We start from the raw sequence: 24677 nt of genomic DNA, 5'->3' as shown, positions 1-24677 counted from the left end.
GCCCATGTTCAAAGACAAACAGACTCAGTCAGTGATTCAGAAGGAACCATTTAGTGGATGTGAACAGAAAACCTTCAATGGATCAGAGTGATGGAATGTCCATGTTTCCAGCTGCTCTGACCCTCCTCCTCCTTTCAGGTTGGAGCCTGCTGGAGTCCGATGGTTGACACCGAGGAGACGTAAGTGTAATTTCAATAGACTGATTAAAACCAACCTGAACCCAAACTGGGACCTGGTTCCACATTCTAAACATCTAAAGTGTTCATGAAGACAGTCCGTTTAGTGGAAGGATGAGCTGATAGCTGATTGGTCAGGACTGGTACTACATGGACCCACATACCCTGAGCAGTGAGTCCTCAGGTCCAGTCCCAGACTATTTAATGCATATCATAGCTCTAGTGTCTTTATGCACATTTACAGTCTGTACTGTCACTGTGTGACAAAGAATACAAATACAACCAATAAGATCCAAAACACAACAGAGTTCATCAGGATGAGAAGTTTGTCTGAGGAACAAACTCAGATGAAACCACCAAAACACTTCTACAAACTATTATTATCCATCAGATAAAGAATCTGATTCAATGACCAAAAGTACTGAGTTTAGATCCAATTAGTAAACAGTCAAAGTCACTGTGGAGAAGATTAGAATCTACGAATCCAACATTAGATTCATTAGCACCAACTAAACATCAACCTGAACAAACAGCAAAAACACTAAGACTCTGGAAGAACTGAGAAATGACTGATGGGATTGGATTTTGTTTTTAGGTTTGAATCCGTTTGGATCCAAAATGAAACAAACTTTGAATGTTTGAATGTTAAGGATCAATATATGATCATAAACATGAACTGGTTCTAAAGATTACATCTCAGTCATGGAGTCAGAGTTGATCTGTTTCACACTTTTATTCTCTGTTGGTGAAAATGTGTTCAGAAACAACAGATCCATCTATAAAACACTGGATTTATCTGTTATTGATGAGTATTGATCAGAGTCAGACTCACACATGATCCATCCATCAGTAACAGTTGAATTGAACCCAGTGATGTGATCAGACTGTCAGTCAATCAGCTGATCACCAAGCCCGGATTAACCATATGGGCAACTGGGCAATTGCCCAGGGGCCCGCGACCTCTGAAGGGCCCTGGGTAACTCAGGCATAACGAAAATATCTGGTTATCTTTTGCTTATAAATGAAACTGTCTGCTGCCCGGAGCCATTGCACTGCACAGAAACCCTGCTCCTGCTGTCTGTGACCATGAGCTGAGACCCTCTCCTCATTGGTCAGTCCAAAAAGCAAATCAGCGGTGATGCAAATCAACGTGCGTGCACTGAGCGGGATGTGAGACGTCAAGAACTACACAACATACGCGACGTACGCAAATCAAAACATTCCAAACATGGAGAAGCAGCTAAGTGGGAGCGCCAAACGAAAATTAAAAAAGGAGAGGGACTAGATTAGATTATACTGATGCTAATGTGTTTTGTTTTCATATCATCATATGCAATTGAGTGGCCTTGACAAGAGGCTATAGTGGTGCACTTGTAGTTCTACGAGCATTTACACATTTGTACATCAAAATGCATTTGATGATAGTTAGATATTGAAGTATGGGGTATATTTACATATATTCCTGGAACTTATTCTGTATTTTGCCAGATTATAGGGATCCTGGGGTTGTGATGATGGGGCCCTTGAATATTGTTGCCCAGGGTACAATGAAGTGTTAATCTGGCCCTGCTGATCACTGATCAATAACTGCAGCTGGATTGTGTTTTCTTTTGTCCATCAGATTTCTGTGAACTCACCCTGGATCCAAACACAGCGAACAAACGCCTCAAACTGTCTGAAAACAACAAGAAGGTGGAATTTGTGTTTGAGGTTCAGTCATATCCTGATCATCAGGACAGATTTGAGTACTGGGAACAGGTGATGTGCTCAACTGGTCTGAGTGGTCGATGTTACTGGGAGGTCCAGTGGAGTGGAAATGTTTGTATATCAGTGACTTATAGAGGAATCAGAAGGAAAGGAAGCAGTTTAGACTGTTGGTTTGGATTCAATGATCAGTCCTGGAGTCTGAGCTGTTATACAGGTGGATACAAGGTCTGGCATAAAAAGAAATGCACAGACCTCCCTCAGTCCTCCTCCTCCTCCTCCTCCTCCTCCTCTGGTACAGTATCAGTGTATGTGGACTGTCCTGCTGGATCTGTGTCCTTCTACAGAGTCTCCTCTGACAAACTGATCCACCTCCACACCTTCAAAACCCCATTCACTGAACCACTGTTTGGAGGATTTAGACTGAGGGCACCAGGATCCACAGTGTGTTTGTGTGGTGTGTAGTTGTGTTTGTGCAGTTGTGTTGTGTGTCTGTGTACATGTGTAGTTGTACTGTGCGTTCGTATAGTTGTGTTGTGTGTGTGTGTGTAGTTGTGTTGTGTGTGGACAGTAAAATACGATACAAATAAAGTAAAATCTGTCTCTCTCCACTGTTGTGAATCCGTCTTTTTGTCTCTGTCGGTGATTCAGACAGGTACAAATCCCATAATGCATCTGTACATGTTTTGGAATTTCCCAGGCTCCTAAATGAGACAATAGATTAGCATTTGCATTAGCGGCCAAGCTAATGGCACTAATGTCCATTTTGTCAGTTTCCCGGGCTCTGCTGTACAGTAGTGACCCCATGTATCCCACAATGCATCAGTGTGAGTTGTGGTTGGTGCCACAGTGCTGTTGTGGGCTCAGTAACCGTGTTTTAAGTATAAATCCAGTGGTTTGGAGCTAAATGTGTGTTGGATTAGTGGAGCTGGAGCCTGGTTGTAAATGTTGTGGTGTTTGTTGGACCAGTGTTGGAGGCAGTAACACTCACCCATCCATGGACACACACACAGGAGCAGCTGTCAGCCCTCACACACTGATCTGAGAACAGCCTTAAACCCACAAACACCATGGGACACATCTGGACTCATTCAATAGTACACAGACACTAGATCTGCTCTGAAGGCTCATTCTGTGGTCCTCTTCACACTGATTCTCTGAACAGGGGTCAGTAATGTTGGACACTGACTTTGGACCGACCCAACAACAACAACATTTACAACTGACACTAATACGTTTTGTGTGTGTGAGTGAAATGACACTAAATCAGTGGTTCTTAACCTTGTTGGAGGTACTGAACCCCACCAGTTTCATATGCGCATTCACCGAACCCTTCTTTATTATATAAAATACGATTTTTTTCAAATTCAAGACACAGGTATATGTTTTACTGGTTCACAAAATGAACCGTGCATTAACATCACTGTGTTCAAAGAACAAAACCAATACAGTGCATGAACTCACAACAAATTACATACCTTTTCACAAAGACATGTCCTTTTTTAATACTACCACACTGAAAGGGTTTTAATTTTTAACCTTATGTATTCCAATAATGAACTTATTGTATTTATGCTATTTATCATTTTTAACATTTTAACACACACCCATCACCTAATTTCCATCAGGCTACAATAATAATGAATATTTACTGCAAATCAGTGTGACGTCTGCTGTTGTTGAGTGTGTGTCTTGACCTCCGCCGAACCCCTGAGACTGACTCACCGAACCCCTAGGGTTCGATCGAACCCAGGTTAAGAATCACTGCACTAAATAAAGAAATGAGTCCAGTTCAAAAGCACAACACAAACACTACATATCAGCACAAATGTCTGCACACACAATCAGAAATGGACCCCATCAAATGTTCAAATATCAAGGTGAACCCAATAAACCACCGGTGTCAAACATGGGGCCTGTGGGCCAAAAGCGGCCCACTGAAAGGTCCGGTCCGGCCCATGGGATGAGTTTGTGAAATGTCCAAATGACACTGAAGATATGAACAATCATTTGAGTTCAGAGGACATGTAGACCAATTCCATCTGAGCTCTGAGCAGGAAAATACTGTCAGAACATCCACAAAGACTGAAAACTACACAGTTTTCTATTTGTTTGAGTGGAAAAAAAGCAAATGTTTACCTTTACAAACTATTTTAATGATCTTTACAATTCAGACCAACCTGAAATGTCTTCATATATATTCAATATTCTGCCTGTTATTAAATGTTTTGTGTATTTGTAGATTCACTGGGATCTGGACATTGTAATGTACGTGTAAATGATAAAATGAGACACAATAGTGTTAAAATTGCACTTATTTTTTAATAATAAATCCCAGTTTTTTCACAGTTGTTCATATTATTCACATTTTCAAGGGATAGTTTGTAGATGTAATTCTTTTAATAATGTAATTGGACTTTTTTCACTCTGTAACAGAGAAAAGTTTGTAACTGACATTCTTTCTCTATTATTCTGATCTTATTTTCCTGGTTCTGATCCACTTCAGATCATATTGGGCTGAATGTGGAACCTGAACTAACATGAGTTTGACACCTGTGGAATAAACGATAAGTGGACATAGAACGATACAGGCTGAGAAACGATCCAAGGTAAACCAGTTCAAGTCCACAGTGAACGGGTTCATCCAGTGGATCTGAACCAGCAGCAGAACCATGAGGCAACAGGAGGAAGAACACAAGGGTCCACGGTGGAAAAAGCACCTGAGCAACAACAGGGAACCCACAGACAAACACCACAACACCACTATGTAGACCAGGACCACACTGGATCATGTGGCAGGAACCACAGGAGACACATGGGCTTCATATACAGGGGTTGAATGGACACAGGTGAAAGACATGAGGGAGGAGACGGCCATCAGGTAGGACAGGAAGTCAACACAAAACACACACAACCTACATACAAAACACACACACACACACACACACACACACACAACCAGTACAACACATAGAAGAGAGGAGTTCAAGTATGACATATAAACCTCAGAAATCTGCAGAATACGCCCAAACCTGGACGTATGACTGAGTCCAACTCTTCAGAATGGAACTTCAGTAGCACTTGTGTAATGTGAGGCTGGAGCGCCAACGGAAACAGTCCAACACTGACATTTCAGAAACACCACCAATCACACACAATCTACACACATTTACTGTCAAAGGTTTGGAGGAACTTTACTGCAGGTCTGATGGGATTGTGATGTGACTAAAGGTGGGTGTGGTCTGCTGAGCGGATGGAGAGCAGGTGTGTGAATGTGAACAGGTGTGTGTGATTACCGGAGGGACAGACTCTGGGTTTGGGATTGAAAAAGGCAGTCGGTCCAGTGGGCCAGTTCAGTAATAGTTCCTTTGGTGTATATTTGTATCATTGTATTTACTGGAATATGTTGGACAGTGGGGGCGGAGGCTTAGCTGGGGGAACTTACCTGTACAGTGTAGTGAGGGGAGGGGCTTCTACTTGTTGTGGGTTGCGGTGCAGGACAGGTTGTGTAGCCAAGCAAATGTGTAACTGCAGTGCCTCCAGTAGATGGTGATAGCGTGCTGGGTTTGGAGTGTGCCTTAAGGTTTGCAGTGATTGGCTGTAGTGGGTAATAGTGGGAGGAACCTTTTCCAGAGCCCTGGCAGTGCAGAACTGCCTCCTGTTCTGTCCAACTGGCAGGTTGGAAGGAGCTTGTAAAAGCAGATGGAGTGACGGCGCTGATGGCCAATCCCATGTACAGTAGCAAAACTGCAGAGCCAATCGGAGAGCGATGTTTAGGTTAGAGGTGGGACTTCTAGCAGAGACTGAATGTTAACCCTTTGTGTGCCATAGTCATTGACTAAACATTATGGACAGTGGTTGGATTGATAGTGAGTACACAGCAGTGGGTGGATATTGGCAGGGACGTGTCCCTAGTGTCCCCACCCAATTCTACGCCCTTGATATTAAGTCAAATGAACAAAAATGAATAACAAATTTACAAAATAATAAATAATGTGAAAAAATAAGCAAAAACTGAACCAAAATGAAGTAAAAAAGAATAAATTAAGCAAGAAAATGAACAAAAACAGCCAAATACAGAGGATAATATTATAATAAATGGTAATAAATGACTTCAGAAAGGTTAAATACAGACAAAAACACTGTCATCTTCTACATGCAGCACATTCAAAACAGTCTCCTGCTGACCTGGACCTGCTACTGTTTACCTCCAGAAAAAACAGACCCACAGATGATGGTGTTTCCACCATGCTCCACCTCCCATTGTCTGATGCTAGAACACCTACACCAGGCTGCTGTTCATAGATTTCAGCAGTGCCTTTAATCCCATCATCCGGCAGCAGCTGGTGGAAAAGCTGCAGCTGCTGAAGGTGGATGACAGTATCTGACACTGGCTCTAGAACTTCCAGACTCAGCCACAGCAGACAGTTAGGGTGGACAAGCGCACATCAAAGACCATCCCAGTGAGCACAGGATCTCCACAGGGCTGCGTCCTGAGTCCCCTGCACTTCAGCCTGCTCACCTTGGACTGCGCTGCCAGGTACTGCAGCAACCACATGTTGAGGTTGGCAGATGATACGACGGTGGTGGACGTCATGAAGGAGAACAGTGAGTCTGCATACAGGGAAGAAGTCAAACAGCTGAGTTCATGGTGCACTTCCCACAACCTCTTCCTTAATGTGGACCAGACCAGACCAGGGAGGTTGTTGTGGATTTGAGGAGGGCTGGCAGACAGGATCCTGCACCATTCCACATCAACAGGACTGCTGTGGAGAAGGTCAGCAGTGAGAAGTACCTGGGGGTCCACACTGACCACAACCTCACTTCAAACACTAACACCTGGGTAGTCCTCAAAAAAGCTCAGCAGCGGCTCCACCCCCTCTACAGACTCAGGAAAAGAGGCCCCCCCACCACACACCACCCCACCTCCTACAGGGGCACTGTCACTGGTCAAGGCAGACAGCCATCCTTCAGGAGTCTGGGTCTGCTCGAGGTTTCTGCCCGTTAAAGGGAAGTTTTTCCTCGCCACTGTCACCAATCATAAGTGTTTGCTCCTGAAGGATTCTGTTGGGTCTCTGTAAACTTAATTTGATTCTGATTTGAATTGATAAAGCACTTTGTGACTCTGTCTGTGAAAAGTGCTCTATAAATAAAATTTACTTACTTACTTACTTACTTACTGTCCAAAGTGTCCTGACCTATGGCTCCACCTCCTGGTTCAGGTGCTGCAGTGCACAGGACAAAAAGCAGCTTCACACACTGGTCAAGACAGACACAAAAACATTGGCGGACCCCTCCCCTGCCTGATGGAACTATAGCAGCAGCACTACATCAGCAGAGCCCCCCCCCCCTCCATTCTTCCATCACATCTTCTCCCTTTGGCCATCAGGGAGAAGATCCAGCAGCATCAGTTGTAAAACTAGCAGGAGGCTGCACAGCTGGTCTCCTCAGGCTATGAGACATATGATGGACTGTCCCCCCTCCCCACATGCACCCCCACACTCACCATGGACAGTTAGTCACATGTCAAGTTCACAGACTGAATGCACTATGGACCAATGGACTGATTTGATCTTTTTGGGATTTTTCTTCTGATGTTTTTAATCCAGTTTATTTATGATGATGTTTATTTATTTATTTGCCGTTGCTACTGCACTGGAGTCACAGACTGAGGAACGAAATCTCATTCTGTTGTGTATGTAAGTGCACAGTGAAAATGACAATAAAAATCCTTGAATCCTTGAACACTGATTGACCAGTAAAACCAGTGGAGTTGGATCAATGACAGTGGATGGACACACTTGTTTTTACATTCAATTATTGATCTTTTTTATTTTTAAATATGGAAAATACAGGATTTATAGTGATAACATGCAAAAGACAGAGGATAATATTAGAATAAATGCTGATAAATCACCGAAGAAAAGTTAAAGAGAGAGAAACTTTCATTTGTGAACTGACACTAAAATAACACTGGGTCTTTATGGGTTAAAATCCAAAACATATCAACACTTGAACAACTTCTGCTAATCAAGTGAAGTTCCAATGAACCAAATGAAAGGGCAGATCATACAAACCCTGAAAAACTGGAGTGAACTGATTTGGCTTCAACTGAATGTAATCTAATGTGTGTTGGAAGCACAGAGGCAGCATTAAAACAGGAAAAGCAGCATGAAGTCTGAAATCTAGACTATAGCAGAGGAGGCCACGGCCAACACTGGATTCATTCATGTTCATTTCATGGACAGTGACAGTGAAAAGGAAGTTTGGGTCCAATTACTGCAAAAAATGGACTAAAATACCATAAAAATAGTACACATACATGTTCACAGTGAAGTAAAGATGGAGAAAGAGCAGAGAATAACATCAAATACCATTAAAAATAGAGATGTAATCCAATTTATCGCACTAACCTTTGTAAAGTACGACGGTATATTACGGCCACACACGAAAAGAAAAACACTACGAGAAGAAAGTAGTAAAATATTGAAATAAAACCCGTAATTTTATGAGAAAAAAGTCGATAACAAAAAGTCATGATTTTATGAGAATGAAGTTGTCATATTTGAAGAATAAAACAATAATATTACAAGAATAACGTCATAATTTAAAAACAGGTGGGAAAAATATAATTTACAGAATGAAGTCGTACTGTTTCATCACATTATGAAGAACTCTGAACATTTTGCAAGGTTCTACTTTCATTTGGGGTTTATGCACAAGGGCCAAATACTGAGCCTATTAGCCCCGCCCACCATCAACACATTAGCATTAATCGCCTGCTCCAACAGAAGTGAAAGTTGATGCTTCGCTTGTTGCATTTGCTGTAACCAGAAACTGTCATCAACAAGGCTCAAAATGTATAAATTATGACTTTTTAATTGCATTATTGAAAAATTATCCTCAAAATATTACAACCTGAATCTCATAAAAGCACATTATTTTTGTTAAATTATGTTGTTTTGTTAAACTACGACTTTATTTTTGTAAAATTACAGGTTTTACCTCAATATTTTAAGACTTTCTTCTCATAGTGACTTTTGTTTTTATTTTCTTATTTTCTTTTCGTATACGCTGTCATAGTAAACCTAACTGTATTTGGACAGCTTCCTTACCCCATAGAGTTCTGGTCAGAATCAGCGCTGAAATAAAAACTGTAGAGAACACCTGTAATCAGTCGGAATCAGATTATTTCATCACAAATGTCTAATGCATGGCAGTGAAGTTCCTGCCTCAGTCTGATTTCAATGCATCCACTGAAACAGAAGAAGATGGAATTCACCAGGCCCCGTAGGGTTCTATACAGACACTGTAGGGTTCTATAGACGCTGTAGGGTTCGATAGACGCTGTAGGATTCTATAGATGAAGTAGGGTTCTATACAGACAATGTAGGGTTCTATAGATGCTGTAGGGTTCGATAGACGCTGTAGGGTTCTATAGATGCTGTAGGGTTCTATACAGACACCGTAGGGTTCTATACAGATGCTGCAGGGTTCTACAGATGCCGTAGGGTTCTATACAGACACTGTAGGGTTCTATACAGGCGTCGTAGGGTTCTATACAGGCACTGTAGGGTTCTATACAGGCGTCGTAGGGTTCTATACAGGTAGAATGCTGTAATGGACTGTTTGATGCCTTGTTCAGACAGACAGACCAGAGATCCTGGTCCAGGTTCTTTTCAGTGTTGTGTGGAACCTTTCTTTGGTAGATTACCCTCAGTATTTTACTTTGATAAAAATGATGGACGGTCTTCAGAATTTTCTGTCATTCCATCTTAAAAATATATATTATTGGTTGGATATTATATTTTTGGTTAACGCGACCTCTGACTGATTCAATGTCCACAAAGTCAATCAGAAGTAGTATCTGAATAGAAACCAGGTCCTTGTTGACCTCCACTAGTTGAACTTTTCACCTGGTGGTAGGTGGAGCTTCTGTAATGTCACTGTTTTGTGAAGGTGGTGCATTAGAACACACTTCTGTACTCTGAAGACAACAAAACACAGCTTTCAGTCTGGTGTTTGTCTTCACATCTGGATCCTGTGAAGCCTGATCTGGAGGTTTTGAAGTCTGATGTTCTTGTCAGAAGAAGTCAGTGCTGCTGGTTCAGACACACTGTGTTTCTTCTTGTAATCTGATGCTGAGGAACTATTTGGTCCAGATGTTGATGATTCAGATCTGCATTGATGATGGGAGAGAACAGATCATGTTCAGATTCACTAGAATCTGTTTGGACTTTGCTAACACTCCAACTGTTTTGGTGGGTTATGACACTGATTGTCTACAGTCTTACTTTTTGTACAACTGTTCAGTTTTTCTCTTTTGTGGAAATGTTTGATGCGTTCATGTTTGATACATTGTGAACCTGTGATACAAGATCTGTCACCGAATCTGCACTGGTTGGGATTCTCTCCAATATGGGTCCGCTGGTGATACTTGTAAGAGGAAGGTGACCAGAATATCTTTGTACACCTATCACAGGGGTACATCAACTTCTTGAGGTGAACACGGCGGTGAGAATATAAAGTAGACAGGGATCTGAAAGTCTTCCCACACTGGTAACAGTCATATGGTCTTTCTCCAGTGTGCATACGCTGATGGATTTTTAGATCATTTGCTGTGATAAAAGTCTTTCCACACTGGTCACAGTTATATGGTCTTTCTCCCGTGTGGATGCGATGATGCCTTTTAAAGGCACTTGCTATGGTAAAGGTCTTCCCACACTGATCACAGTTATATGGTTTTTCACCAGTGTGGATACGTAGGTGTTCTTTCAGCACACTCGTTGTGGCAAAAGCCTTCCCACACTGGTCACAGTTATATGGTTTTTCTCCAGTGTGGATGCGCTGGTGGATTTTTAAGTGACTTGCTATAGTGAAAGTCTTCCCACACTGGTCACAGTTATATGGTCTTTCTCCAGTGTGGATACGCAGGTGGATTTTTAAATGACTTGCTATAGTGAAAGTCTTCCCACACTGGTCACAGTAATATGGTCTTTCTCCAGTGTGGATGCGTCGATGTTCCTTAAGCCCACTCATTGTGGTGAAAGTCTTTCCACACTGGTCACACTCACATGGTCTTTCTCCAGTGTGGATGCGTAGGTGTTTCTTCAGCCCACTCATTCTGGTGAAAGCCTTCCCACACTGGTAACAATCATATGGTCTTTCTCCAGTATGGATGTGTTGGTGTTCCTTCAGCCCACTCACTGTGGTGAAAGTCTTTCCACACTGGTCACACTCACATGGTCTTTCTCCAGTGTGGATGAGTAGGTGTTTCTTCAGCCCACTCATTCTGGTGAAAGTCTTCCCACACTGGTCACAGTGATATGGTTTTTCTCCTGTGTGAATGCGTTGGTGTTCCTTCAGCACACTCATTCTGGTGAAAGTCCTTCCACACTGGTAACAGGTGGGTCTTCCATCCATTTTTGCTGGAATCAGGTGATCTTGGTCTTCCTCCAGATATGACTTCTAGGTTTCAGTTCAAATCCACCTTTGGTTTCTTTCTACATGAAAACACACAAACAGAAGAGGTGGTCACTGAAACGCAATAGAACAGACCAGAACAAACACATCTGTCTGGAAACAGATTAAGCAGACAGACAAAATCCACTAGTTAGGCAATCGATGAAACATTTTAAAGACAACCAACATTTGACGGTTTCTCCTTATGAGATGTGTATGAGACCAGAAAAAAATAAATAATAACAGAAATATTAAAATATGTTAAAAATGTCAGGTTTGCTCCAGTGTTGGCGCATTCTTTAAATAGCTACAAAATCACAAAACACTGAAAATAACTGTTTATTTTGTTCACTGGAACTAACTAGATTAATTAAATGCATTATGAGGGTCCGAGTTCTGAGAATTGGCAGCAAAGGTCCTATTGTATCTATAATGTTCTATTCTTCTTCTTCTCCTTCTTCTTCTTCTTATTATTATTTTAAAGCTTTGCAAGAAGTTTCAAGGGCCTGAATATGTGTGAAAACTAAATATTCTTATTGTGCATTTGAAAATTGATGCAGATTCATCAATGTACAAATGAGTTCTTTTGTATTAGCAGTTGTAGTAGTAGTATATTCACTATAAATACTTGTATTTGTAGTTGTAGTACATCCACTATTAGTACTTCGATTTGTAGTAGTAGTAGTATATCCACTGTTAATACTTGTATTTGTAGTAATAGTACATCCACTGTTAATACTTGTATTTGTAGTAGTAGTGCATCCACTATTAGTACTTCGATTGTAGTAGTAGTACATCCACTATTAGTACTTCGATTTGTAGTAGTAGTACATCCACTCTTAATACTTGTATTTGTAGTAGTAGTATATCCACTGTTAATACTTGTATTTGTAGTAGTAGTACATCCACTGTTAATACTTGTATTTGTAGTAGTAGTGCATCCACTGTTAATACTTGGATTTGTAGCTTGGGCATTTTTAACCCATTTTTGGGGGTGCTGCATCCTTAAATTGATTCCCAGCACCCCAACAATATTTCAAGGTTGCTGAAATGTTTCTTTTATCTTGTTTACTTTATGTCCATTCTTAACATGCTAGAAAAATGTCAAAACCATATACAGTACATGGTTGAAACGTAATATTTTAACAAGAGTACAGCACCCCCCCTCCATCTTGTCTCGAAAATGGTTTGATCCACTCCATCTCTCCTCCCTTTCCCTGAATTGGACTCTTGGCTCCACCTGTACAGAGCAGTGCACAGGCGCTGCCTTCTACAGTTGGGTTCAGTAGTGGAGGAAGTACCTGATTTAAACCAAAACATTTGTTTACTTCTACCACTTAATACCAACACATTATTATCATCACCAGTCCCTATTATTGCTGCATTGAAACGTAGATCACTGTTTATGCTGTTAGGTGGGAGTTAGCTGTTGCTTTTTCTAGCTAGGAAACATTCCATGTGGTTCAGTCCACCTCTGTCCTCTGTTTGAACTGGACTGAGAGAAGCTGCTGTTGTGTCTGTGCATGTGTTCAGATTAAAGACAAGGAGAGACTGACTTTATCTGACTGGATGAACATTAACTCCTAGTGTGTGTGTGTGTGTGAGCGTGCATGCCTAGACAGGAACATACATTGTTTTGTTTTTCTAAAAAAAAAAAAAGACAGACTCAGGTAAGAGTGTAAGATCAACTTGTGTAACCTCATTTTCCACAGCAACCAAATATTCTATTACAATGATATTATAAGTTGGATAAATGTACCAGTTTATATTTCTTATTACACTGACCAAAATATAAACGCACCACTTTTGTTTTTGCTCCCATTTTTCATGAGCTGAACTCAAAGATCTAAAACTTTTTCTATGTACACAAAAGGCCTATTTCTCTCAAATATTGTTCATAAATTTGTCTAAATCTGTTAGTGAGCACTTCTCCTTTGTCCTTTGCTGAGATAATCCATCCACCTCACAGGTGTGGCATATCAAGATGCTGAGTAGACAGCAGGATTATTGCACAGGTGTGACTTAGGCTGGCCACAATAAAAGGCCACTCTAAAATGTGCAGTTTTACATGTGTCCAGGGGGTCAGAAAACCAGTCAGTATTTGGTGTGACCACCATTTTCCTCGCACAGTCTTCTTCATGAATTCTCTGAAACAGCTTTGGAGATGGTTTATGGTAGAGAAATGAACATTCAATTCACAGGCAAAAGCTCTGGTGGAGATTCCTGAAGTCAGCATGACCATTGCATATTCCCTCAAAACTTGTGACATCTGTGGTATTGTGCTGTGTGATAAAACTGCACATTTGGAGTGGCCTTTTATTGCGGCCAGCCTAAGGCACACCTGTGCAAAAATCCTGCTGTCTAATCAGCATCTTGATATGCCACACCTGTGAGGTGGATGGATTATCTCAGCAAAGAAGAAGTGTTCACTAACACAAATTTAGACAGATTTGTGAACAATATTTGAGAGAAATAAACCTTGTGTGTACACAGACAATATTTAGATCTTTGAGTTCGGCTCATGAAAAATGGGAGCAAAAACAAAAGTGGTACGTTTATACTTTTGTTCAGTGTAGATATAAAACACATTGTTTGGTTATTTGCCTTTTGGTTAAAGTACAAAGAGAGACAGGGAAACAGAGAAACACTGAACATATTACACTGGTCTACAGTTTTTTTTTTAGAAATTATCTGCCTCAGAGGTTAAATGTGCTAAATGTTTTGTATTTTAATCAGATTAATTGGAAAACAAATGACAGAAGTGCTGGTTTGCTGATGTTTTGACGGTATATGATAAAGTGTTCTTCCACATATATATATTGGTTTATGTACATTTATACAACAGATTTATAAATGTTCCAGTGATAGAACCTGTTGGTGCCATTTATATTATTTATACATTTTTTGGATAATGGTAAATCAAAATAAGGCCAATGGTCATATTGATTAATGAATTATGATTGATTTCATATTGTTTTCAGCTGCTCACGCCCTCCTCCTGGTCGGACTGTCCTCCTCCTGTGATTAGGGAGAGAGGACAGCTGGTTCTGCCCTTGGTCTGACTGTCATTTTAAAGGACTGAGGAGTAAGACAGTTTATCTACCGATAAATATACACCAAATATGCCATATCTGCTAGAGAAGTTATTTTGGTTGATTATTGTGAAGTGAAGTCAACCACGGAGAATATTTTTGTTGGTGAAAATAAATTCGGATAATTTTGGATAGAGAAATATTTCCGCGAGTGCTTATTAAGAAATTTAGTGAGTCATAGTCCTCCTCCTCAGACTACTCTGCTATTTTTATTTTTTACCCGTTTTCTTTTTGAATGCAAGAGTAGCTGTAACAGAACCTGTAAAGTGAATGTATTGTCATGTGCAGACACTGTTTTGAAATAGATCTGGTGGATCTGACACTAACATTCCTCTGGAGTTAAACCCATTCTCTTGTAAATGTGTATGTTGAGGAGCTGCTGTATCAAAATGGAGGATTGTCTTCCACTAGAAATTAGGGTTTGGGTATATTTCTTTAATGATTCCAATCCATTCCTCTTTTATTGTGGCTCAGCATTTAAGTAACTTATCAGATATGATAGTTTCGTCACTGCGTTTCTCATACCCAAAAAACGTTATTCTTTTCTGTCACAAATGTGGGAATGATGGTCCAAAATTGCGTTAAAATGTACAAAACAGTGAAATTTCTCTTGCCTGACCAGCCAGCACTCTGGGTGTTCAGCACCCCTAAACCTCTGATCCTAGAATCGCCCCTGATTTGTAGTATATCCACTGTTAGTACTAGTATTTGTAGTAGTAGTATATCCACTGTTAATACTTGTATTTGTAGTAGTAGCATATCCACTGTTAATACTACTATTTGTAGTAGTAGTAGTATATCCACTGTTAATACTTGTATTTGTAGTACTAGTATTAAGACTTACGTACATTTGTTCTAGTTATTGGTAATTATTCTAACACCAGCTGTTTTAGATTGTAATAGTTCTACTTCTGTTTGTTGTGCATACATGTGTCTCCCCCTATCCTTCCCTAATCTTTTTCTCTCTCTCTCATGTAATAGGGCTGGAATCTCAGGGTACCTCATGACACAAAACAATAGAGAGTGAGACAGAGAGAAATTCATTCAGAATATTTATATTTGTTCATTAAACAGTTCATGAAAATATGATTGTGTTTCACTTTCTGTTTGTGTGTCCAATGGTGTATATTAGTCTATCAGCCAGAGGGGGTCACTGGTACCAAACGGGGGGCAAATGCTATCAGTTATTTTTTGAAAGGCGTATTTATGTAGATAATAAAAATGCATGATAGCAGTGTGAGAGTGGTAGCTTTCTGTAAAACATTGGCACTGACCTTTAAGTGGTTTTCTACTAATATCTTCTGGCAGGTTGAAGATATTATTACAAATATGGTCTTAATCAAAAGCCAAGATATAGGCCTTTGAGATAAATATTCATATTCGGTGCAGAAAACTTTATTTTAGGAAAACTAGCCACTGGTACTTACCCCTACCCCTTAAATATTTGTGTTTTTTCGGAAAAATTCTAAAGAAGTTCATCTCAGAAGACAACCATGTAGTTTACAACAATATGTTTGGCTAAATTACGTAGCCTTAGGACATTTCTACATAATGCATATCTTACATTAGGAATTTATGCTTGTTCTCGGAGAAATTATGTGAAAATAATGCAAAACAGTCTAGCAGATAAACATTTTCAGCGGTGTGTGCTTTTTCATAGGTTTTTTATGATAGCTTCCTTATTACTCAAGATATAACTACAAAAAGGGTATCAACCTAAAGCTGGTATTACTGGCTTTTAGGTAAGACTAGAAAATGTGAATTATATCTATATCTTTACTTAAATTGTTACCCCTACCCCTTAAATATTTTGTTTTTTTTACATTGACTCTCTCTTTTGACCTTCATGCTATGAACATGTGGAGCCTTGGGTCCTCGTTTTACTTTGGATGAAAGAGGAAATTATTTTGCATAATTAATCTTTTCCACAGTTTGGTAATAAGTGACTGTGTACATGTATGCTGTACACTGAATGTTCTGTATTTGCAGATCAGATTGGTTACTTAAATTAGAGGTAACAAAGTTGTGTGTTTCATTCTGTTAATTCAGTTTCAACTGTTTTGTTTGGTTTCCTTTGCCATGTTCTTTTACCAACTTACTTATGACATAGAAAATTGTATTTCAGTGTAAAACCTATCATTATGGCATGACCATTATACAAACAGGAAGATATGTTTCTATTCTCCAGACAGATATCTATCATGTTTTAGCACATTAGGAGGGTTTGTATATTTATGGTTCATTTAGTATTTAAATGCTAACAATAAAAAGAGTTCTTGTAAAGTAAATTTAAGCATAATCTTTGGATGATTCAGTATTGAAGGAGCTAATCTGTGCCATATTATCTCTAATAATCTGAGTTTAAATTGTGTTCAACAGGAAAATGGCAGACAGAGAGAGACTGTTGATCAGATCCCTGGTGGTCCAACAACCAGTGCCGCAGCCTCCTGCGTAGGGCGTCTCAAAAATCACTTTTCTCTTCAGATCATGGTGTTATTTAAACCAGTTAATCTCCAACATGATAATAGCCCCCCCAAAAAATTTCAGCAAAATCTGTCAATGTTTGACCCCCCCACCTACAGCAAAGTATGAAGGGCCCATCAAAAAACACCAAAAAATTGTGTTTTTAAATGCATTACCATGCTTAATGGATACTAAATGGATACTAAAGTGCCTAAAGTACAGACATCCATACTGCATCACATGTGGTACCTGACTGAGTCTACTGTGGTAGAAACCAAAGCAGCCATGGCAAGACAACTGCAGGCCCAGCCCAAACCTGCAGCATTCACTAGAGGCACGGACAGCAGCCTGACCTGGAGGATCTTGTGGGACCCCAGTCCAGTCCTGGCTGATATTTGACCTTCTAGGCATGGATGGGGCATGGATGGGGCATGGCTGGAAGCACCCCCAGAGCAGTGGGAGGAAGAGCCACAGTACAGAAAAATGAGGGCTGTTGTCTCGGGCAACACGGTGGTGCAGTGGATAGCACTGGTGCCTCACAGACAGAAGGTCCTGGGTTCGATTCCAACACCAGTCCATCTGTGTGGAGTTTGCATGTTCTCCCTGTGTCTGTGTGGGTTCTCTCCGGATACTTCGGCTTCCTCCCACCATCCAAAGATAGGTTAATGGGTTAGTCTAAATTGCCCATAGGTGTGAATGTGACAGTGGTTGTTTGGCTCTATATGTCAGCCCTACGATGAATGTGCGACTTGTCCATGGTGTACCCCGCCTTCACCCCTATGTAGCTGGGATAGGCTCCAAGGGACCCCCCTAGTGAGGGTTCAGAAAATGAATGTCTCGGAACTATCTGTCAATAACAATGCTGCAGAAAGAGGTGTTAAGGACATCCAAGAATATGCCAATGCATCCATGGATGGAGCCCATAGAGGGAACATGGTTCCCACAGAATCAAGCTAACAGTGTTTCTCAAGAATGAAATGGAAGAGAAACTATAGAGCAAGTAATATCTGAATAAATTGTGAAATGCACATGTATAAAGTCTTCATTAAAGTCTGTGATTTATGCAACCTTAAATCTTGTATTTAGCCTTATTATTTAAGTGTTCAGCTATATTTGTTTTTAACTAAAACCTGTATTTTGCTGAAAAGGAGGTTCAGAAATTAGACATTGTGTTCAACTAGATTTACTGTTCTGAACTTCATTCTATTTCAAGTTTTTAGCCTATAATTGAGTTATTTTATCTTAAAATCACCTTACTTTCACTTATATATCACCTGATACAACAACCTATGAAGTTGATATTACAGGGACACTGTAAAATACCAGAAAAAGCAATTGGTGGACACTTAAGACCTCATTATATGTGATTTTCTGGGTTAAAATGAGCGTTTTTGCATTTTTTTGACGGGCCCTTCATACTTTGTGGTGGTGGTGGTGGTGGTGTGTGTGGGGGGGGGGGTATCAAATGTTGACGGATTTTGCTGAAATTTTTTTGGGGAGCTATTACCATGTTGGAGATTAACTGGTTTAAATAACACCGTGATCTGAAGAGAAAAGTGATTTTTGAGACGCTCTACTCCTGCATCATTCATTGCAAACTTAAAACCTGTGCAAACCAACTAAATGATGAGGAAGAAAGTGAAGTGGACGCATCGAGTGAAGATGAAATTGATGAGCCTGATTATTAAATTATTCTCACAATCTTAAAAACTGTAACATACTTTTCATATGCAAGCACCACGTTGTCTAAGAGGTTTTCACAATTTACAGAGTGGCGATTCATAAAGACAATTCCTAATCAGTGAAATACATCTATTAACCAAAGGTTTCTGCCATGTTTACATATTCTCCTGTAGATGTGGAAACATTTCCCTTATGTCATGTAAAAAAATCAGTAAATATTAGCTAAACACAAACATTGGTTCTCATTCCGTGTGGTCACCATGTATGATGTGTTCTTCATTATTGTTATAATGCTTCGTACAAAAAAGAGCTTCATGTAGAATTTGTAGATAGTTTAAGAGAAACAAAGAAAGATTAAATTGTAATAAACATGCTTTTCTCAGATATATATAGACCTATAGTTGATTCCCTAGTGGACATGATTGTTATTTGGTTGGCATACCACTGCATTAGTATTCTAATCAAACCACAGGGCAAACATGTCAGTAAATTTAAGGGTAAACAAATAAAAAAATTTTGGCAACTTGTTTTAGGAAAGGCCTAAATATTTATTTCTGAGTAAAAGTCTATTGTGTTAGCTTTTTAGTGATATATTATTTGTATCCTGTGTGCATCACCACATCTATCCTGAGCAGAACAAAAGTTATTACAAAATGTCCTTCAAAAAGTATGTGCTGCTGAAAATCATAGTTTGATTGACTACTTTTCTAATTTCCTCAAAATCTGCTGCAAAATATGCACAACAATTCATAAACAAATATGCATTTTATAGCAAAGGCCTCGGTTAATGTAACAAAAGTCAAATAACCATTCTTAAGACCCATGTTGTCGATAAAGAACAATAAACATTAAACATTTATTCATTTTCTGAACCCGCTTTATCCTCACTAGGGTCACGGGGGTCGCTTGGAGCCTATCCCAGCTACTTACAGGCGAAGGCGGGGTACACATTAGACGGGGTAAACATTGAACAAAATTGAAATATTTTCAAATTTTAAGGGGTAGGGGTAAGTTTAATGGTAAATTTCTTCTCATGTAAATTACATTTTACCACATGTGAAAATTTGTCTTAAATACCTGTCTCCTGGCTCTAGATTAAGACCAAATTTATCATGATATTTTTATTCTACTTTAAGTTATTGACAGAAATTCTCTTAAAGGTCATCATGGGCAAAAGTTATTAAAAGGACCGACACTGCATATCAAACATGCCAATATTTTACAGAAAGCTATCACTCTCACACTGCTATCATACATTTTTATTATTTACAGATGTACACCTTTCAAAAAATAACTAATAGCATTTGCCCCCGTTTGGTATTGATGGCCCAAATTTTGGGGTCGGGCTGATTAACTATAAGTATTTTCTGTAATTCTTCAAAATGTAAATCCAGACTTTGATCAATAAAATTGAAGGATTAAAAAAAAAAACAAAACAAACAAAACAAAAAAAACAAACAAAAACAAAAAAAAAAACAAAACAAACAAACAAACAAACAAAAAAAAAAAAAAAAAACTTCTGTCTTCCAATATGGTGCTACATTTGTTTACTTCCGGTTGTGACGTCTCACTCGTAGCGGTCTATATCTTACAAGTCTGTAACCATAACCAGTCTAGGTAGTGGGTTAGTGCTCACTAACTAAACCTGAACCCAATTATGTGGATGGAATCATTAGTGACTTGTCTGCAGACTATATTGCTTTGGGTTAAATACCATCCATACTCACGTGACCGTCTCCGCTTCACTGCACGAGAGTTAGCAGCTCCGGTACCGGGTAATTATAGCGGGGAGCACCGAGATATCCAGGAGGAAAAAGACTTGGGTAGATTTGAGCTCAAACTCCTCATAAATATCAAAAGATGAGAATCTGTGTCCAAACCCACCGACTAACATCGAGTAGAATGAAGTTGGATGAACCCGCTTCACGGCTTGTCTCTGGCTCTAACAGCAAAAACAAAGGAGGAACTAACGGGACTGGCACTTCCTGGAATGACAACAGCTGCATTCTGATTGGTTGGTTACGGTCTTCTGAGTCGTCCATGTAAAGTATCGCGTGTCTCAATAACTGAACGAGTTTTTGTTATTTACCGAATTGTTCAGTTACATCAGTTTTGCTTTTTGAATAATGCCCTTAGTATTATTCAAAAGCAAAACTGATATAGCATTTCCCGCGGTACAACTTTTTTTTTCTTTTCTTTTTTTTCAGTGGTACAACTCCCCTCAGCAGCAGCGCACTGATGACGTTTTCGAGCTGCGACGCACAGACCTGCAGACCAGAGGGATGAACTGGAGTCGGAGTCGGCAGGTTGTGTGGAAATAAAGTTTCTCCGTCACCCTCTATGGATATAAGGAGGTCTGCGTAGGAGCCCGTATTGTTTTCAGGTGGATCTACATGTTGGAATGGAGCGAGTGTTGAGTTTGAGCAGCTGTGAGACGGAGGAGTTGAACATGGAGCAGCATTAGTCCGGAGATAGCCCCAGGCAGCAGAGCCACAACCAGGAGGAGGAGAGTCCCACGGCAGAGTGAAGGAAGTGTTCCACAGTCCGACTGGATAGGACAGCACAGGGAAAACTGTGGAGGGAGGGAGGGAGAGTGAGTGGGAAACCGGCAAAGGAGAAGAGAAACACAGGCAGCAGGTTAGAACTAGAACAGGTAACTCTAGTGCAGTGAAGCGGAGACGGTCACGTGACTTTGGATGGATTTCCTTTTCAGTCCTCGCGCTGCTTGAACATGCTCCGGTTGTTTAGTAAAGTTAAATGTTAATCCTGTTTTTTATTCCCATGTCTCCTGTTACAGTGGATGGAAATTCGGGCTGTGTGAGCTGCACTAACGTCCATGAGCAAAGTTCTATCCAACATCCCATTCTGGTGAGTGCACTGTGTTCTGTTTTCAATAAAACATCAGAAATAGCCGTGGGTTTCAGCTTTAGCCTTTGAATCACCGTGGCTGCTGCCTTCCATACACACAACAACAAAAGCACCTCCTGATTCTACCATACCGTGGTAAGGGTAATGTTCGACTGCCCTCTGGTGGTGAAACTGAATTGGTGCAAATCACTCCTATCAACACATCCCTCTGTCTTTAGATCAGGGCTCTCAAACTCATTTTCTTTCAGGGGCCACATTCAGTCCAATTTGATCTCAAGTGGACCGGACCAGTAAAATAATAGCATACTAACCTATTAATAATGACAACTCCAGATTTTTGTTGTGGTTTTAGTGCAAAAAACCCCTATTAAATTATGAATATATTTACTTTTATAAACTGTCCAAACAAAAAAGATGTGAATGACCCGAAAAAACTGAAATTTCCTACGAAAAATCAGTGCAATTTTAACAATATTATGCCTCAACTTATCATTTATACATGTGCATTATGGATCGGATCTACAAAGACCCTAAACACTTAGTAACAAGCAGAAAATTGTTAAAATTGTGCTGAATTTTCTTCCGACATTTCAGGTTGTTCATATTTGTTCAGGTTATTCACATTTTATTGTTTCAGGATAGTTTGTAAATGTAGATATTTTCATAATTTAATGCTATTTTTTGCACTAAAAGACAAACATTTGAAGTTGTCATTATTTATGAACATAATGAAATTTTTGGGGGGTTTTTCTCCACATCAAACTGAGAAGAAAATATGGAGTCATTATTCTTTGTAGGTCATTATGCTATTAGAAGATTTAGATGAAAACTGAATAATACCAATACAAGGCAATCACAGATTGTACTTATGCATCTAAACTGACCTCATTATCAGATGTTTACACATGAACCACTTTGAACATTCAACTCTGCATTAAGTGCATTTTTAGTTTAACCAAACAACATTTGTTACGTCTCTTAACTCATGTAAACTCATTTAAAGATTCAGTCTATCAGGTGGTTTGGCAGTGCGTCCTGATCTTCTGAGCACATGTCTTGGTCACTTTGCTCAACACTGTCCTTAACAGGTGAGGTTGGTTCAGGCGTTGTGTTCTTGTAGTCCTCACACTGTCTGTCTTGTGGTCTTATTGTCTCCTGTGTACACAATAAACTCCTCCGCTTTCTCCTTAGTATCAGTCCATCTTCAGTTTGCACCTTGTATGATCTCGACCTCACTTCCACTAGTACAGTTACTTTTTTGGCCCAGATGTTTGTATCTTCCACTCTGACTGTGTCATTGGGTACAAGTGGTTTTAAACTTTTGGTGGACTTGTCGTAGCTTACTTTTTGTCTCTTTTGTAACAGTTTCATTTTGTCTTTCACTTGTTTGTGTTTCTTAGTAGTTGTATAAGGAACAGTGGTCGTAGTTGCTTTCCCATAAGTAGCTCTGCAGAAGATTTACCATGTTCTCCTGGTGAAGCTCTGTAACTCAGTAGTGCCAAATAAGGATCTGCCTTACCGTCTGGTGCTTTTTTGAGTAACTGTTTAACTATGTGTACCCCTTTCTCTGCTTTCCCATTAGACTGAGGATACAGTGGGCTTCAGGTCACATGTTTAAAGTCATATTCCTGAGCAAATAGTTTGAATTTTCTGCAACTATAATAAGGTCCATTGTCACTGTAAACAATCTGAGTTATGCCATGTCTTGCAAAGATTGATTTCATGTGTGTTATTACACAAGTAGCAGACATGTTTAACAATAGCACCATCTCTGGATAGTTTGACACATTGCTGAAATATTATTTTAATTTGGATGGTTAAATTCTTGGGTTTAATCACATGTTAGTCAGTATTGGTCAGGATTCTTTTGTGTCACTAGATTTTCTTTGTTTCACTGGTCAGTCATAAGTTAGGATAGGTCCCATCTTGGTCACATACTAAACTGACAGATATATGATCACAGGACTTTACCTTACGCACACTTTTAAATACACATGCCCACAGATGATCGTAAACAACAAGAGATAAGAGGTAAACACGGTCATTATGGGGTTTTGCATTGAGTTGAGGAATTACATCTACTTGCCTTTAAAGTAAGATGACACAAGTCCATTTTCTGTGACCCAGCCCACCTAGCACAAGGGGGTCAGCCCAGAGTTTGAAGTTAAGTTTACAAGGATTATAAAAGTGATTCTAAAATCAGAATTTCTGCAGATTGACTAGTCTAAATTGAATTGTCTGAACCTGGTAATTCTATGATACTAAATTTATAATGAAAGATTAATAATCATACATTTATAAAAAAAAAAGTTTTGAGTGGTGTCATTGGCTTGAAATGATCACAAGTAAAGTATAAGCATATGCGTGTTTTTAATTTCTTTTATTACTCCGAAAGTGGCGTTGAGTCAGTAGCTCCGTCGCGTATTAATAATGTTGAGCTGAAGCTCCATTGCATATTAATAATGTTGAGCCTGTTCTGCTAATATTTAGTATTGAGCCGTTATAGGGATAGATAGGGATAGATTTGTTGCTTTTTGTGTGTGTCTGTGAAGACGTGTCCATGTCTCTGTGTTTCTGGGTCTCTGTGTTTGTTTATGTCTGTTGTCTGAAACTCCAAGAGAATGATGGAGATTCACATGAGTTATTTTTGCTTTCCTAGAGCTCTGTTGGGTTGTACCATGGTTTTGATAAATGTTCATGAACGCTGGCATTGTATGTTTTATGGTGTTTGTTGAGACAAAGAGAAAAACTGCAGTGGTAGACTGCAGAAATAAATATAGATTCTAATTCCTTTACTTTAGTAAAGTTACATAGGAAAAAAAAAAGTAAAAGTTGAAATGGTTACTCAAGGGTGATTAATCTGAGTGGATTTCATATCTGATAAGATAAAATTAAAAAAAGTTATAGTATACGTTATTCATGGTGTGAAAGTACAAAGGCACTAATGGGCCTAATTTATTATATTATATTAATACAATTCGTTAATACCAAGCTGTATTGGCTCACCTGCCTTGATTCCCATATGAACTTACTTTCTTCACTGGTGCACAGTCATGCTGGAACAGGAAGGGACCATCTGCAAACTGTTCCCTCAAAGTTAGGAGCATGGAATTGTCCAAAATCTCTTTGTATGCTGAAGCAAGAGATTTTGGAAAATTCCAAATTGGGATTTTAATTTAGGCCAAAATTCTCCAGCCATACATGGATGCACTGCAAAATGAAGTAGAAC

General features: G+C 39.5%; 7 protein-coding genes across 14 annotated transcripts in view; 3 read left to right on the top strand and 4 right to left on the bottom strand.

Annotated features, from left to right (window-relative positions):
* LOC115435234 (NACHT, LRR and PYD domains-containing protein 5-like) overlaps positions 1 to 24677 on the top strand; it is a 753056-nt gene that overhangs the window by 260088 nt on the left and 468291 nt on the right.
* Positions 1 to 24677, top strand: part of LOC115436265 (zinc finger protein 345-like) — a 356130-nt gene that overhangs the window by 22000 nt on the left and 309453 nt on the right. Inside the window, exons 1-2 of one of the 3 annotated variants that reach the window (XM_030159060.1) lie at positions 20864 to 20963; positions 21378 to 21448. The exons of the other annotated variants lie outside the window; for them this stretch is intronic. The gene's annotated coding sequence lies outside the window, so the exon portion shown is untranslated. Of the gene's footprint in view, positions 1 to 20863; positions 20964 to 21377; positions 21449 to 24677 lie in introns of those variants that run through there. 3 annotated transcript variants of the gene reach the window in all.
* Positions 1 to 24677, bottom strand: part of LOC115436292 (zinc finger protein 239-like) — a 324079-nt gene that overhangs the window by 3490 nt on the left and 295912 nt on the right. Inside the window, exons 2-3 of one of the 4 annotated variants that reach the window (XM_030159123.1) lie at positions 10644 to 11383; positions 9517 to 10559 (exon numbers count right to left, since the gene is read on the bottom strand). In XM_030159123.1, coding sequence (XP_030014983.1) covers positions 10122 to 10559; positions 10644 to 11303 — 1098 coding nt within the window. In that variant the 5' untranslated portion in view covers positions 11304 to 11383 and the 3' untranslated portion in view covers positions 9517 to 10121. Of the gene's footprint in view, positions 1 to 9516; positions 11384 to 24677 lie in introns of those variants that run through there. The other 3 variants (XM_030159124.1, XR_003937795.1, XM_030159122.1) reach the window with 3 other exon arrangements.
* LOC115436241 (NLR family CARD domain-containing protein 3-like) overlaps positions 1 to 24677 on the bottom strand; it is a 1147354-nt gene that overhangs the window by 891611 nt on the left and 231066 nt on the right. The gene's annotated exons all lie outside the window — the stretch shown is intronic.
* Positions 1 to 24677, bottom strand: part of LOC115436242 (NLR family CARD domain-containing protein 3-like) — a 329168-nt gene that overhangs the window by 77103 nt on the left and 227388 nt on the right. The gene's annotated exons all lie outside the window — the stretch shown is intronic.
* Positions 1 to 24677, bottom strand: part of LOC115436280 (zinc finger protein 664-like) — a 204812-nt gene that overhangs the window by 61329 nt on the left and 118806 nt on the right. Inside the window, exon 1 of one of the 3 annotated variants that reach the window (XM_030159089.1) lies at positions 20465 to 20487. The exons of the other annotated variants lie outside the window; for them this stretch is intronic. The gene's annotated coding sequence lies outside the window, so the exon portion shown is untranslated. Of the gene's footprint in view, positions 1 to 20464; positions 20488 to 24677 lie in introns of those variants that run through there. 3 annotated transcript variants of the gene reach the window in all.
* Positions 1 to 24677, top strand: part of LOC115435235 (zinc finger protein 664-like) — a 50567-nt gene that overhangs the window by 22303 nt on the left and 3587 nt on the right. The window contains exon 2 of the mRNA XM_030157515.1: positions 21378 to 21448. Coding sequence (XP_030013375.1) covers positions 21378 to 21448 — 71 coding nt within the window. The remainder of the gene's footprint in view (positions 1 to 21377; positions 21449 to 24677) is intronic.

This window comes from Sphaeramia orbicularis, chromosome 16, assembly GCF_902148855.1.
Source record: "Sphaeramia orbicularis chromosome 16, fSphaOr1.1, whole genome shotgun sequence".
NCBI lineage: Eukaryota > Metazoa > Chordata > Actinopteri > Kurtiformes > Apogonidae > Sphaeramia > Sphaeramia orbicularis.
This window is presented reverse-complemented; position numbering and strand designations above follow the sequence as displayed.